The sequence below is a fragment of the Diplotaxodon limnothrissa genome, linkage group LG4 (assembly GCF_057381915.1).
Source record: "Diplotaxodon limnothrissa isolate DT_005_m linkage group LG4, D_limnothrissa_male_GT1.1, whole genome shotgun sequence".
Taxonomy (NCBI): Eukaryota; Metazoa; Chordata; class Actinopteri; order Cichliformes; family Cichlidae; genus Diplotaxodon; species Diplotaxodon limnothrissa.
In genome coordinates, this window is record NC_140599.1 from 3,203,300 (window position 1) to 3,220,391 (window position 17,092).

The 17,092-nt window shown below is 41.9% G+C and overlaps 1 protein-coding gene across 1 annotated transcript; it reads right to left on the reverse strand.

Annotated features, from left to right (window-relative positions):
- Positions 1 to 3,698: 3,698 nt before the first annotated feature.
- Positions 3,699 to 16,857, reverse strand: gng13b (guanine nucleotide binding protein (G protein), gamma 13b). Its single transcript, XM_085351957.1, has 3 exons — positions 16,717 to 16,857; positions 5,221 to 5,347; positions 3,699 to 3,899 (listed from the first exon to the last, which is right to left on the reverse strand). Exons 2-3 carry the CDS (start codon positions 5,316 to 5,318, stop codon positions 3,794 to 3,796), a joined length of 204 nt encoding a protein of 67 aa, XP_085208083.1. The 5' UTR covers positions 5,319 to 5,347; positions 16,717 to 16,857; the 3' UTR covers positions 3,699 to 3,793.
- Between the last annotated feature and the right edge of the window lie 235 nt (positions 16,858 to 17,092).

The window sequence follows — 17,092 nt, forward strand, 5'->3', positions numbered from 1 at the left end:
ACATACATACTCACGTTCAGAGTATATTAAAAAAAAACAAGTAAAGTTACAGTAGCTAGACAGAAAAAAACAGACGAGGGACAGGCAGACTCAGGAGTCCTCTCATGTACTTGTTACTTTAGCCTGCAGTGGCCAGCATTTGTTGCTTTCCCAGAGTGAGTGTTAAACCTTTAGAGCAATTTCAGGGGGATCAGTAGGTATTAGACTTAATATTAGACTCTTTTATGTAGACGATCGTGTTTAATAGCTCTTTATGGGTAACACATGTGTTCAAATGGAGTTTTTAATGTCCGAAAAATAAAATACTGTTCATCCATCCAATCACGGAGCAGCATTTGGGGGAAACACAAAAAGAAGAGATTCATGAGGATGACCTGAGGCTCCGCTGTCCCGAGTCCTTTAGAGAATCCCACATCCTTGCCGCGCCTCCCCTCATACACATTCTCACTAAGCAGTGTATCTGTGTCTGTGTGATGCAGCTGTGCGTGTGTGCTTTACAGTACACATGGGAGCCTAAAGTCCAAATTTCTTTTGTAAAACATGGACGCACAAACACACAGTTACAGTCGCATGCACGCGCAACCGCCGCCTGTTCTGCAGTCGGCGGCGATGTCTGGACATCATGCCAACATATTTACATTCTTGTTTTAAGGAAACTGTGTACAAGGCAGTAGTAGATGGTGATCCGGCAAGGTGAAGAAGTCGTTTTTGGTCGTTTTTGTGATATATTTTGTTTTAATCTTGGAGGGCGGGATTGAGGAAGAGGGAGCGGAGACGCAGGAAACAAGAAAAAAAAGAAACGTGAAGAAGAAGAAATCTTGTCAATAAATAAATAAATAAGTTAATAAGTTAAACTGGTCTGTCTGTACATGTGTCAAGAGAGACAATATGTGCATATATGTTTCTGTGTTGGTTGTCATGTCTGTATTTGTGTGTGCTTATATTGTGTAGCCTTTAGGGGCTGTAGCTACGGAGGAGAAGGAACTCAAACCCCTCCAGAGACCCAGAGTTCTGCTCTGACAGCACAAACAGAGCTGCTATGACACTCAACAACAACACTGTGTGCAGGACTAGATGGGATAACCATGCTTTATGAGCTATTTTAAAACTACATATGAAAACCTGCAGGAGTCACACTGAGCGGAGAGCTGTGAAAGCTTCTTGGGTCCATGCAAGTTGTTTATCGCACGTAAAGGCTGGAGTTTCAGTCACTGGCTGTAAATTTAGTCTGTGGGAGATATTTTGCGAACGTTTCATGTGTTATGTTACGTTATGCATTAAGGTGGTCCAGCAGAGTGCTGAGAAGGGAGCCCGTCCGCCGACTTTCGAAGCTCACAAGTACACCAGTTTCACACTTCTCCCTGATTTTTTCTTTCTTTCCATTCTTCTGTTACTTTCGTCACTTTTCTAGCGTGAGAGCTTAACAAAGCTGAACACTGTGGGTGCCTTAGAGAAAAGACTGTCAGGAAGTGTGCACCATTATACAGATTTCACCCTGCATTCGAGTGTGGCAGTTCTGAACCTCTACAGACATTCTGCACAGAGTCACAGAGACCATGCAAAGGCTTGTTTCCACATTTAAATCATTTAAATGAGTCTGTTTTGTGTGTAAAAGTCTCATCTGTAACTGTTTGTTAATTACACTTGTAGATATAAAATTAGCTTTTTGATGACTTGTGTGTCCCGTGAGAACCTATAAAGACTTGCAGTTTATAGTAGGACAAGATATCGGTCATGGCCTGCTCCGCAATCGTGTAATGGACTACAACTGCCCCCAAGCTAAAGCTTTGAATATGGAGAAAAATACAAAGAAAGATACACTAAACCATACCAGCTGCCCACACAGGCAGCATAACAGAATGCTCTCTACCTGTGATATATACTTTGCAGCCCAAAGCACATTTTTACATCTTTTTTCCTGTTTTATTTAAACACGTAACTACTGTAAGCTCTGTAAGCTACACCAACCGTGCAGACGAATGCAAACGTGCTGCTGAAGCTACTCCTCCTATAGTCATTCATGCATCGTTGATGGATTGGATAGCTATTAGACACTGAAAAAGCTACATGAACATGCACTTCAGATGAAATGAAATGTGTCTGTGCAGACTACTTTGGAAAGTAGTGCGTGGACATGTTTCATCTGTATCTTTGTGTTAGCACATTGGTCAATTTGCTCTGCCATTTTCAGTTATCCGGTCTTTAAGTGATGAGGTGATGAATCCTGCCCAAACTACCCTGCGTTTAATAAGGCTTTTGTGTTTTTAACATGTTTCAATGCTTTGTGTCTTGTTGTTTTTAATCTCAAAAAGCTCCTACAAACAGGCAGTGATCACTGTCGGCCTCTGTCGGTTTTTATTACCGCTATTCACTTTAAAGCTCAGTTTTTAAAACCTTACGATGTAACTACAGCCCAGCCCGTGCAGCAGTAAATTAATGACTAACCTCGTATTATGGATGGATTATCTCAGTTGTTCTCCTGACTGAAGTTTGGTCCGTTTACAGCATCCTGCCATGCGATTGCATTTGTCCCTAACCATCGGGAATCTTCACGTTAACTTTTATCGAGTGAAAAAAGTTAGCGTTCATCCTCCAGCGTTACTGCTTATATTATGCTAACATAGCTGTGTCGCTAGCGATCACGTAGCACATCATTATATACCAGCTAGCCCAACTTCAGTAAACCCTACAAACTTCACTGCTGTTTGGTTTCCTGTCTTCATTTATGTCGGAAGTGACAGCAGAGCTGTACGTCTTAATTTGTTTAAGAAATCCCTCGCTCAGAACATGCTATATTATATTTAGATGGAAACTAGCGAGCTAACTCCCTGCTAACTTTTAAAGCCATTAAATTTCATGAATTCTATTTTCATGGATGCCTGGTTGTTAAACTTAATTGTTACACCTGGTAGAGCAGAACGCTGATCATTTTATTACAGATGAAAGAATTTATACAGTTTTTAACTCTCAGTGATCGTTTGACCTGCAGCGGAGTTTGGGCCCAGACACAGCTAATGACGTCATACTTAAAGACGGGATAAACAGGTACAGGGTCGTCACTGTCACCCTGCACTGCACTGGAGCAGAGCTGGAAGCGATTTACATGTAGCTTAGGAAAAGGAAGCCGCGCAACTATTGCTAATGGCGATGCTAATGGTCATGCTAATGGTGAATCTAGCTAAATGTGATGCTAATGGTGATATTAGCTTGTATTTGGAGATGTGTTTACTTACAAATCACTATCTTATCAGTTCTTAGTTCATTTTTTTTCATCAAAGACTTTATTAATTCGGTTTAAAGGGGTCTGACTCGTTATATTGTAATGGTGGTCATTTCCAGTATGGAACAAAATTCCCCCAGCAGATCTACAGTCAGTCTGGCAGTGAGAACGTGACTCCATTACACATCTTTAACGCATTTAGGAAATTTAGGAAGAAAAAAACTGCAAAGGGAATAAGCTTGTGACTGGCAGCTGCATAAATAAAAGTTGTCGTATATTCATATAAAGACACGTAGTACAAGTATCGATCACTTCTGTCATATCATAAAAACGATGCATTGCCGTGGCAGGATTAAACTTGCAGTGTTAAGTGTGTGAATGCGTGTCTCTGTCAGCGTGTATTTCTGTGCCCTTGGGGTGTGTTTTTGGGGAGAGGGTTAGGTTTGCCAGCTGTTGTACATTCACGGTGAGAGGTTAGGTGGCGCTGTCCTGCCGGTGCATTCACAGGATCAGCTTCAGGGGTCATCTGTAGGGCATGTGTGTTGAAATTCAAGGGTCATTAAATGGTTAAATCTAAAGAAGGATGCATTTTCCTTTCTCCACCCAGGGGTTGTTCTTCATCAGCTCCGGGTTCAGGAAGGGATCCTCTGGGACACCATCCTCTATCCATTTTACCAAACTGTGTGGAGAGAAAAATAGAAAGAGCGGCATTTTTTAAATTCCTGTGGTATAGTCTTACCACAATCTGTCCTCTATCCGCTTTCCCATATAAGGCAAAAGGACAAGGATAAACTGAGCGACCATAAGTAACTAATTATATTCAATTTTGCAACTTTTGTTTGTGTACTTTAGTTCTAACGTACAACTCTGTTTCTTATTAAGAGCAGACGTTTATGATTTTGAATTTGAAGCCAGCAGAAAATAAAAAATAAAATAAAAAAAGCATTTTTTCTACTGCCTTGCATGACCTCTTCTTTAGTGTCTGCAGTAGTTTGAAACACAAAATGTTGTCCCATTCATGCTTAGCTGAACAGTTTGGACTATGCTTTTGAAATAAGTGCAGAGGGAGGTCTTGCATTGTCTTAGTGAAATAGGCCTGACACTGTGTGGATGGCAGCATGTGTTGCTCCTAAACTTTAAATCCCATAATGTCACAGATGTCGGCATCAAATTCAAAATGAACACGTTAAACAAAAGCAGGTTCTCAGTTTCATTCTCTTTTTGAATGTACATTTTATAACATATATATATAACTGTTTATTCTTTTGCATCCTGTGAACAACAACATTAAGGCAATTACACACACAGAGCACTGAGAAAAAGTGACAGTAAATTCTAGCAGTGTGCATTCTGGGCTACAAGCGGTCTGATTGGTCAGATCTGTTGATCTGGATTTGAAAAATCATTTTTGATTTTACATGTCTGGTGTGAAAAGGCCCAGTGCTGATGAAATGCTTCCTTGGGTGTTTAATCTGATGGGACTGCAGAGAGAGGGCGAGACAGATAAACTTAGTGGTGAAGCCAAACAGTACCAAAGCCGATCTATAGCAGCTCACAGACTCCCTAAGACGCCATCATGCTCATCTGGAGCATGCCCAGATGTTACTGACAGTGCATACAGGCATGCGGGGGAGCATACACAGTGCTGAGCCACATTATGGAAGCAAGTACATGGCTTGACTTCTGACTGAGCCCCATTTGCTGATGAGGGAACTTGAACTTGGTCTCAAAACTATACACAAACTAGTACTAATTTAAAATAATGCACTGAATTAATGAGTAAGACGACACAACCAGAGATAGTAACAGCTAGTATAGCTCTATTTTCTCTCCCCAGCCTCTTCCTGTAAATGCAGTTACCAGTGTGTTCGGCATATTTAGCTAAAACAAATATCTTCCCTTTTCAATCTGAGAGGCTCAGAGCGATTTATCTTTTTTTGTGCACAGTTGATTTCAGGGTCGTGAACTCTGCGCAGCACAGCAGTGGAGTAACTACTCACTCAGTCACTGTTTTGGAGGACTTCTCTCTTTTGAAGGCCAGCTGGTACTTGAGGCTCTCCACCTCCTTCTTCATCTGGGGCAGGTCCATCTCATCCATGGCTGCAGCTTGTTGTAGGGCTTTTCTGCCTGTACAAAGTGGGAGGAGGCCACAGTTATATTTATATAGAGCGCTGTCAAATAGCAGGCAGACACGCTCAATACATCTGTGCCCTGCAGCAAGAACACCACAAAGTGCATCTGATTTATGACTGCTGCTTAGTGATTCCACCTACAGGAGGGAGAATAGAGGCTGGTATGTTCATAGAGTACAACCGAGCAGCCAAAAATTTGACAGACTCTCTTAACTCTACAGGATACATTCGTTTGATTTCTTTTGTGTTTTTTGGGCTTCATGTTTCCACTTCCATGGCTTTAATGAATACTTTGGTAATTTCATACTAAGGTCACAAAATTTTTTGCGTCTGTACTCAAAAGGAGGAAAAGGACAGCATGTATTTGTGCTCAATCTAATCTTTCTCCTGTGCTATTGTGTGTACATGTTCAGTGCTGTCCCAACACACCCACAGACACACCCACAGACACACCCACAGACACATGATATTGCACCATATTTACCACAATCAAATGTGTGAAATTGGGTTAGCAAGCGAGCAGAGTCTAACTTAAAAATGGTGGGTAAGCTGATAAAATCGTAACTAAATGTAATTGATATATAGCTTTAATAAGTAATACCAATGAATAAACATTTCTAGTTAAACCTAAAGAATAATTGGTTACATTTGAAAATCCAGAAACCTAAAAATGTTAAAGTTAGCTAAAAGTTAGCTAAAAGTTAAAGCTAAAGTTAGTTCTGTGGTTTCAACGGAAACTTGAAACAGCAGCCTAAAAAATAACAGCTCAATTTTATATTACGGGTCCATATAAGCAAACATTTACAGAAAATGTTTCAGCAGTATTTACAGTGGGGCAAAAAAGTATTTAGTCAGCCACCGATTGTGCAAGTTCCCCCACCTAAAATGATGACAGAGGTCAGTAATTTGCACCAGAGGTACACTTCAACTGTGAGAGACAGAATGTGAAAAAAAAATCCATGAATCCACATGGTAGGATTTGTAAAGAATTTATTGGTAAATCAGGGTGGAAAATAAGTATTTGGTCAATAACAAAAATACAACTCAATACTTTGTAACATAACCTTTGTTGGCAATAACAGAGGTCAAACGTTTACTATAGGTCTTTACCAGGTTTGCACACACAGTAGCTGGTATTTTGGCCCATTCCTCCATGCAGATCTTCTCGAGAGCAGTGATGTTTTGGGGCTGTCGCCGAGCAACACGGACTTTCAACTCCCGCCACAGATTTTCTATGGGGTTGAGGTCTGGAGACTGGCTAGGCCACTCCAGGACTTTCAAATGCTTCTTACGGAGCCACTCCTTTGTTGCCCGGGCGGTGTGTTTTGGATCATTGTCATGTTGGAAGACCCAGCCTCGTTTCATCTTCAAAGTTCTCACTGATGGAAGGAGGTTTTGGCTCAAAATCTCACGATACATGGCCCCATTCATTCTGTCCTTAACACGGATCAGTCGTCCTGTCCCCTTGGCAGAAAAACAGCCCCATAGCATGATGTTTCCACCCCCATGCTTCACAGTAGGTATGGTGTTCTTGGGATGCAACTCAGTATTCTTCTTCCTCCAAACACGACGAGTTGAGTTTATACCACAAAGTTCTACTTTGGTTTCATCTGACCACATGACATTCTCCCAATCCTCTGCTGTATCATCCATGTGCTCTCTGGCAAACTTCAGACGGGCCTGGACATGCACTGGCTTCAGCAGCGGAACACGTCTGGCACTGCGGGATTTGATTCCCTGCCGTTGTAGTGTGTTACTGATGGTGACCTTTGTTACTTTGGTCCCAGCTCTCTGCAGGTCATTCACCAGGTCCCCCCGTGTGGTTCTGGGATCTTTGCTCACCGTTCTCATGATCATTTTGACCCCACGGGATGAGATCTTGCGTGGAGCCCCAGATCGAGGGAGATTATCAGTGGTCTTGTATGTCTTCCATTTTCTGATGATTGCTCCCACAGTTGATTTTTTCACACCAAGCTGCTTGCCTATTGTAGATTCACTCTTCCCAGTCTGGTGCAGGTCTACAATACTTTTCCTGGTGTCCTTCGAAAGCTCTTTGGTCTTGGCCATGGCGGAGTTTGGAGTCTGACTGTTTGAGGCTGTGGACAGGTGTCTTTTATACAGATGATGAGTTCAAACAGGTGCCATTCATACAGGTAACGAGTGGGGGACAGAAAAGCTTCTTACAGAAGACGTTACAGGTCTGTGAGAGCCAGAGATTTTCCTTGTTTGAGGTGACCAAATACTTATTTTCCACCCTGATTTACGAATAAATTCTTTACAAATCCTACCATGTGAATTCATGGATTTTTTTTTCACATTCTGTCTCTCACAGTTGAAGTGTACCTCTGGTGCAAATTACTGACCTCTGTCATCATTTTAAGTGGGGGAACTTGCACAATCGGTGGCTGACTAAATACTTTTTTGCCCCACTGTATATAGGTGGTGTTGATGAACCACCAAACAAGGATGTTGAGGTAACATGCTTGGAAAACAATATTTCCTGTTTATTAATTGATTGATTTTTTCTCTGTTTTCCCCCAGCAGCCACCCCCAAGGATTTGGTGAGTATTGAAAGAAATCTGTAAGCACCTAATACCAAAGCTTATCATCCATATCCACAGCCATAGTCATGTATGAGACATCTAAAGTACTGAAAGGCATAACTGAATTTTACGGCTCCTAATAGCTGTTGTCATCATGTTTGGGAACTGTCCTGCTCTTTTCATCCGCACAGGTTTCAAGCATCAGCGCAGCTATCAGTCAGATCGATCTTCTTCCTAAAGATCTTGAAATAAGTTCCTAAAACTATATGCAATTAGAAAATCTGATCCATCCATCCGACATAATGGGATCAGCACTTCTTTTACACAACCTGTAGAGACTAATGCATCAGTAATATGCACTGCAGGTCATATCCATTTCATCCATGGAAGTAAGAAATGCAATTAGCTAAAGTCAGAATCACTCCTATGGAGACAAAAAACATCAGTGTATTTTATCGTGAGATAAGAGATAACTGCAATTACAGGTCATGCCTTTTTGCCCCCTGCTGGCCATTGGAAAGAATGCAAATTTAAGCCACTTCTTGCTGGCTTTACTTTTCAATCTCGGAAGCTAATCTTTTATGTACAGTACTCTTACAGATTACTTTTTCTGCAATAATCTTGTAATAGAATGAGTTATTTTTATTGGTAATGTTGCTCCTTTATTGTAGGGTCTTTACCTTATAATATAAAACACTTTGAGGTCATTGTTGTGATTTGTTCCTATATAAATAAAACTGAACTGAATTGAATCATTAATCCTGCTGATCTGTTCCCATTAAAGAGTATATTCAGGTCCTGACATAACCCACTGAGGCACTCCTTACAAACAATGTATACATATATCTGTACCTGTACAGATCATCTGATTTACAATTAATAAACAATGCGACATTAATATCAGTTACAGGATCTCTCAGTGGCCAACTCTGCACAAAAGTGGAGTATTTTTTCTCTTCCGCAGCGTCTTTTTTGGTCCGTTCCTCCCTCCTGCTCTCTCTTGCTCCCCTCCCACGCTTTGTGTCCACTCCACTCTCTCAGTAATACGCAGCCCCTCTCGTACGTGTGCTTGTGCTTATGTACCCCCGTGTGTGCTTTTATGAGTCATGTGAGGATTCGGGTGAGATGAGTGCTTGTCTAGTCTGCACTCAGAATTGATCTTGTTGAGATCCTTCAGAATAGAAACAGCTATGGTATTTTTAAAGGGGCACTGAATAATGGTTGATACTACGCAGTTGTCCTTTATGACAGTTTAGTGAGTGAGGGCTTATATTCAGGCAGGAAACAGCGCCCCGAATCTGACAACTACTTCATGGTCTGGATCCAAAAGAAGCATCCAGTCAGTTGTCCAGCAAAGCCTGTCGTTTGCTATATGCTATATGCACAACTATCTTTTGAGAGACAGTTATGAACTTAAAATATAAAGACGTCATTGGTTTCTCCTCTTGTGCATAGCTTATTGCGCTCCTCTAGCAGAGGTCTGCTGCAGTCCATAGTTTGCAGGGAAGTTCCCAGCTTCCCTGCAAACTACTCACCAAACTGCAGCGAAACTTGAGGAAGACCAACAAGTCAGCATCTTTCATACTAACTACAGGGAACCACATCTCCTGGCGACCAACACAATCACAAGGAAGTTTTTGGTGCAGCACGATTTTGTGACCAATTTCACCCGGCAACAGCTGGCAGCCTCCAGCATCCACTCACCAGCTGGCCAGGGAATGTACATTTTCCCAGCAACCTTAAGTATCATCCCGTTCCATATGATCCTCTGACTTTGTATGAAAAGAACACAGCACTTGTATGTTTGCTTCATTTTTCACACCAGAGAGCTGCGTTCTTCTTTTATACCACCGATGGCTGCTGCTAGGCTAGCTTGAAATGTATCGCTCTGACATGTATTTCCCTAAATGAAAAATTATCCCTAACAGTAGTTAAACCCTGGAGTGAGATATGCACCAACTTGACATTTTGGCGCATTACAGTAAATGTACTAGTACAAGAGGTGATTGATACTATCAGGACAGTAATATTGAGCAACACAAAGCCGTAACTGGTTTTTAATGATTTTTCCCCTCTGAAAACTGATATTTAGGACTCTGGAACAGAATGAATCAATCATCACTCTGAACATGTGAAAGCCTCAGGCGTCAATGTAAAACACCGGCTGACATGTTTATTTATTTTTATCTTTAGCACGTCATTGCTATTTGAGAGACGGGTAAAAAGGTTGTGGTTTTAAAAAAGAGGCAAGATTGAGAGAGACGAGGAGAGATGCGCAATCGGTGAGTCGGTGAGGTGCACACGCGTGTGAGTATGAGGAAAACACCAGGTGCAATATTACACGACAATGTGTGTGTGTGTCTTACCAATATTAGACACACAGGACTAGAGCGGTGGCTAGTTCCCGGCTGAGATCAGGTTTCAGCAGCATCCTCTAGAGACAACACTGGGATTGGATGCTTTCCTCCATCTAACTCTATCACTCACCATCTCCTTCATCCCTGTTTTCACTCTCTACCTGTTCTTCTTTTTCACATTTATTTGTCTGCTCCATCCTTCTCTCTCCACTCCTCTCAGCCTCCTTCTCTTATTTCTTCTCTGGCAGCGTCTCTGTTTGACTCCTTTCTTTTTTATTTATTTGTTTTATTTTTGCACCACTTATTGATCGCCTCCCTGGTTTTTTTCTTTCACTTATTCTCTTCCCTGATCTATGTTACTCCTGTCCTGGGAAGGCAGGTGTAGATTCCCTTTACTGCACAAGTCTTAAAATGAAAATGGAATATGGTAAATGGCCTGCATTTGTATAGCGCTTTTCTAGTCCATAGGACCCCAAAGCGCTTTACACTACATTCAGTCATCCACCCATTCACACACACATTCACACACTGGCGATAGCAAGCTACAAATGGAATATTTGCCTTTGTTTGAACAAAATACCAGCGAGTGATGATGCCCGGTGGAAATGTTAACCCGTGATGTCGCTCATCACAAAGTGTTTGAGTCTTAGCTTGGAATTAAAGATAACATTTAGGTGGCTACAGTAGCAACGTCACTGTACAAGCTGTATCAAATATTTCACTGGAAACGTCAAACATCAACAAGCGGAACAATGTTCCCGACACGAAGAGAGAGAGTGGAGTTTGGAAAGCGTGGAGAACACAGACATCTGTCACTACAAGTCATTTCCTCCATCCTCCCACCACCACCACCACCGCTGCTGCTGATGTGGATTTACTGCCTGCAGGTAATGCTGAGAAAGAAAGGGGGGGGCCTGCTGTTTCAAACTGTTACGTTTACAAGAATCTGCCAAATTTCGAGATGCATGGCACAGTCAGCGTGCAGTTTCACTAACGAGACAGATTTCAAGCCATTAAATGAGTCCAGCAATTTCATCAGGATACTGTAAAAGGCGCCTAAAGCACCAGAAGTTTAAAGGTCAAGTTCAGTGACTGCAGTTAGCAGAGGTGAGACCTCGCAGACAGCTACAGCTCCCTGTGTTGGCGCGTCTGTCAAAGCAACCATGCCCTCAACTGTAAACGCCATAGCTGTCATGAAGGGAGAAACTATCCATAGATCCCAAAACACGTTTTTAAAGCTGTAAACATGCTTTTTAGTGCTTTATTGTCACTTTTACATGGAGTCTGTGGGGACTGACTCGTCAACAGAGTCAGTCTCAAGTGGCCGTTAGAGGAACTGCAGCGTTTGGCACTTCCACGTTGGCTTGATCTTTCAGCTCTGCAGTCTGCTAGAGACGACTCAGTCATAATTATTTATGTTTATGTTTTATCCGCTACTTTTGTTGCTGTAATTATATTACTGAAGCTGATCGCAAAGGAAAGCAATGGAAAAGCTCATCAGTGATTATTTAAATGTTACATTTGGTATTGTCATTTTGCAGTTAAAAAAAAAAAAGCGTATGATTTTTAAAAAACGTTTATTTTCTTCAGAGTATTTTGGTTGCTACAAATAAGTAGATTAAAAATGCGATTGTGTATAAGGGCTAATTTGGATGCTAATTCCCAGCTTATGCTCGGAAAGTCATGCACTGACCCCCCTCCCAACTACAGCCTTTTTTTCTGGGAACAACAAGAATGCCAAAACTGAATTATACAATTATACTACCAGAAGTAATGAGAAAAATTCGTCTATCATAAACAGTCATTGAATGAACCCAAGAATTAAACGTCGTCTTCATGCCAGCTATTTCTTTCTTTCTATCATACACCTTTGTCTCTCTCCATCTCCAATTACTTTGAATGGGACTGGATGAATAGCCAACTGTGTAAATATGTCTGTGTTTATCTGGTAAAGCTCTGCTTTAGACAGCCTTTAAACGCCACACAGAGTAAATAATGGAAAGACTCCACCATTATACTGCCATGTGGTTTACTGATATCTTACTCTGTGGGCTTTGAATCAGAAAAGATCAAGAACTCTGCTGCGTTCTCGCTCCCGTCCTTTCGCTGCTCTCTGATATCTGTTTCTGACTGTCTCAGGCAGTTAATCTGTCGCTTCTCACAGCAGTCGTCTCCGTTTTTTTGTTCTCCGGCCAATTATGGCAGTTGTGGAAAAAAACTATCAATTATATCCCATTTACTCTAAACCAGCAGTCACGTGTAATGGTGCTTGTGATGTATATTAAAACATCAATAAATCAGAGTCAAATTTATTGCGATCCCTTGCTAATGTTACTCTAAACTAATCTCATAAGCCCTGCATTGTTTACTATCACAGGGAAGACCCCGGCTTCCTCGTAGCTTCTATCACCACACTTACGAGGATGAGCATGTCGGAAGTCTTTCCCCCTCCATCACAGCACCATCGACTAGCTTCACATTCACACAGGATATCGTAAGGGTGTGTACTGGATGTACAGCGCTCTTTTTGTCACAGAACCAAACAGGCACTCCACAGCCAAAGCTCACAGCACTGTTGATATTGTCAGTTAGTTGACAAAGTCTGATGTGTGTGTTTTTGTTTTTTCTAGCTCATCCTGTAGTTCTGCCGGGTTCATCGAGCCGTGACAGCCTGCATGAACCGGGCAACATGCAGTAAAGCATGAAGCGGTCAGGATGAGAGTCGGAACAGTTCACCTTCACGTTTGGAGCAAGTTACTGTACCAACCAAGGGCAGTAGAGTGTCATGGGGACACTCACAGTTTTCTCAGATATTACAAGCTACCTGAAAATGATGGAAACGACCTTGTTGTAATCAAGCAAAGTGGGAATGTGAGAAAATTCCCTCTGGAGTCGAGCATGTTAAAATACTTGCTCAGCACTTAACTTGGCTATACATCTTAGCATTGTTAGAGTCGAGAGAGCGTGCTGCTTTTTATGAATGTGGAATGATCCTGAGTGTAGGTGGATCATTTGCACAAGCATCGTGTAAGAAAGCTGCACACTTCCCAGGAGGGGAATGTAGGCAATGTAGTTGTTGGAAACACAGCTTTGTTATCTCGTAATGAAGTCAGATAAGTAAAATAAACTACCAGGACCATCAGGCGCATTAAGCGAATCAAAGAAGTCAGATAAATCAAACTTTATTAAACTCATTCTTCTTGCTTCCTCCACTTCTGTACCATTGATTCATTAATGTTGAATTCTCTGCAGCTGCTCTATGTTGTTGCAGTATATGAATGACTAACCTCGTATTGTGGATGGATTATCTCAGTTGTTCTCCTGACTGCAGTTTGGTCCGTTTACAGCATCCTGCCATGCGATTGCATTTGTCCCTAACCATCAGGAACCCTCACGTTAACTTTTATCAAGTAGAAAAAAAGTTAGCGTTCATCCTCCAGCTTCACTGTGTTTATGTTATGCTAACATAGCTGTGTCGCTAGCGATCACGTAGCATATCGTTATATAGCAGCTAGCCCAACTTCCGTAACCCTACAAACATCACTGGTGTTTAGTTTTCTGTCTTCATTCATGTTGGAAGTGATAGCAGAGCTGTACGTTTGAATTTTTCAGAAATCTCTCAGTCAGAACATGCTATATCATGTTTAGGTAACTAGTGAAACTAGCGAGCTAACTCCCTGCTAACTTCTAACTCTGTTAAATTTAATAAATCCTGTTTTCATGGATGCCTGGATGTTAAACTTAATTGTTACACCTGGTAAAGCAGCAACGCTGATCATTTTATTACAGATGAAAGAATTTGGACAGTTTTTAACTCTCAGTGTGCTGCAGTTTAGGACCCAGATTACTCCACGAGGCTCCTGACTACGGTAGCTGTAATGCTCAGACAATCCATCAAGCGGTGCGGCTTCGTAGCTTACCAAACTAAAATATTTTTGACAGATTTTTGAGCCAGTAAGCACAACCAGAATTCATACATAAGGCGCACCAGATTATAAGGCGCACTGTCAATTTTTCAGAAAATCAAAGGATTTCAAGTGCGCCTTATAGTGCGGAAAATACGGTAGTTGGATGCGGTGGTCATTTTGTAGCTCAGGCGGTGTAAACTTTCTTTGTCGGTTTTAATAGATTTTGTTCATTTTACATCTCTTTAAAAGAATTCTGCCTCTTGGTGCTCGAAACATGAAAAACACTTTTCCAAAACATGGCGTTCACCTTCACTGTTACCCTCAAAAACATGTTTGACCTGGATGCAGCTCTGAAATATGACTTAGAAAAGAGAAACTAGGGTTACCCCTAACAGGTTTCCCAGGGGGGAAAGAGTTGACCGGCTTTTAGAGATGATGGCTTTGCTCTTACCACACAGGTAGTTCAGAGCAGTAATATATGGTGTTTGGTCAAGGTGTGGCTGTCTTTGCAGAGCTCACTGCAGTGTATACAGAGCTGTAAGTTTAAACTGGGACACTTTGCCATGAATGGAGGTCATCTTTTTCTTAAGAGTCTGCTCAAGTTTTATAAAAGATGAAGAACAAGTTAATTACATGTTCTTTATAAAAAAAAATCAACTATTTTTATGAACTGAATCTGTTTTCAGTATTTTGATAACTCACAGTGCCTCAAAAATGTAACATTTAGTCAGACTCTGGGTCTGCATCAAAAAGGCTGTCACATATCTGTGTATGCCTGAAGCTTTTAAAAAGATATATTTGGGTTTGTGTGTGTGAAGGTTAAAGTGGGGTGGTTGTTTTAAGAGAGGGTATATAGGTCACGTAGCGATTTGGGTCAAAAGCATCCAGAGATTAACCTTTACCCCCCGTCTCCTCTGCTATCTCGCCCCTCACATATACTATAGATATGTGTGTGTGTGTGATGGAGAGAGTGGAGCAGGTCTATTGTGAGGTACTGCTGTTGAATGCTTAACTCGTGGTCCTTCTGACTGCTATGATTATAGCTCAAGGTTAAATTAGAAAGCCAAGGATAAAAGTGTGAAAGTGTAAGAGTTGGTGGAAGGTAAGGCCAAAGCAAAAATAAATAAATTGTGACAGATAAGGATAAGTAAGAGGCAGAGAGGCTGATGATGGAAACAGAATGAGAGCCTCCTCTTGCCTCTATAGCTACTGCATTGTAAATAGAAGCTAAAAATAGAAAGGAACAGGCAGAGCTCTTCTGACCAGCTGAGAGTGGCGAGTAAGAAAGAAAGAAGAGGCTCCTTGTAGTTAAACTGAAGATGAGATGCTGCTGAGGATAATAAATGCCAGCTTCTGACAGATGATGTTTGAGCTTTTACAACCAGCTAATCTCTTCAGCAGCACTTCAGTGAGCTCTGAAGTGGCTGGGATCAGTCCAGATGTTATCACACTAGTGGGGCCCTGTCTGCATGAGGGAAACATCCAATCAATGGAACCTGATCAATGCAGGCATGAACTAGATTGGATGGAATTAATGTTTGCGTGCATGTTTTTGTTTGGGTGTATGCGTGTTCCCCACAGGGCCACGCATACACTAGGGGTGGCGGTGCCTGCCCCAGAACACAAGACAACGGCAAAGAGATGCAAAGCTTACACCTATACACCAAAGACGACAGGAGTGAGAGCACCAACAGCTATAAGTAGAGATAAAATGTGTAGAAAGAGATAGAACGCAATCGCAAAGAGATCGAAAACAACACAAATCTATAGTAAATTTGTTTTAAGACGATCTCTTTGTGACGGAAATTGAAAACTGCAAAAATCCGCTGCAAAGAAATGAACCACAGAGAGACACAAACAGCTGTGAGTAGAGAAAACCATGGCAAAGAGAGGTGAATGAGATGCAAACGTACCACAGAGACACACATTACATACCACAATGAAGAGGCTTGGTATTAATGAACTACAAAGCACTCAGCCATAAAACGGAAAATAAAAAAAAATAATAAAAAGGAGAGACGATCTTCTCAGTCTGGGGGTTGTGCAGCTTTTATATCTTGATCCAGGGGTCCACGTTCTCATAACCAGACGGTTTTAGGTCATTTTAAGTTTACTATCCTTTTATTACCAAAGAAAAAGTGTAAAAATTAAAATCTTCACAACTCTTCACTCCCTCCCTAAAAACGTCGTCCGGAGCACCATCTATCCCCAGAACAGGGTCAAAAGAGGCCAGGGAGAGAAAAGGGAGGAGGAGGAGGAAGAGAAAGTGCAGAGGACAAATATAAGTTTTATGTAACATTCGTGGGTTCTGTATAGCCTGCGTGGTTGCAGTTTGTGAAGTACGCACGGAAAAAACCCAGCCTATGACACAGATGCATAAGGAGTGTACTTATCGTCTTGCCCAGATTAAAATAAAATCCACAGTTTCATTTAGGGGTCAGTTTGACCTCCGTGCTTTATGCGAATAGGCGAGCCTGTAATATTAATAAAGGCCCCGCTATGTTGGCAGAGCAGCCACAGAAGATAGTGTACGGTGGCATAATGTGGCTCTCCTACCTCACTGATGCGCTGGCGGAGGCTGTTGCTCTTTCCAAGTCTGACCGGTGCAGTTAAACTGGAGGAGAGGGCGAGAAGACAGCTGGCCTGACTCACGGAGACTGATTCCCCCCCTCTGCTAGAAAACAAATAGCGCACTTAATGTCCGTAGACTTAGTTTATCTCGGAGAGGCGGTGTGCACTCTCGGTATCCGCTGGAAAAGATCAGGGATAAAATCCGCAGTCTCCAGAGTAAAAGACGCGATGACGACCAGTCTGAAGCTGTCTGGAGCGCTGGAGGAGTCTCGCTGTTCGCCGGTAGTCCGGTTTGTTGCTGCAGCTGCTGAACCTGCACGAGAATGAGGCGGGGAAACGACAAGTTAACGATCTGGTCCCG

Bases quoted from the DNA above. Each gene is read 5' to 3' on its own strand.
- gng13b (XM_085351957.1), bottom strand. From the start codon at position 5,318: ATGGATGAGATGGACCTGCCCCAGATGAAGAAGGAGGTGGAGAGCCTC. The intron at 3,900-5,220 runs GTGAGTAGTTAC...CTCTCCACACAG, and splicing joins TCCTCCAAAACAGTGACTGA to TTTGGTAAAATGGATAGAGG.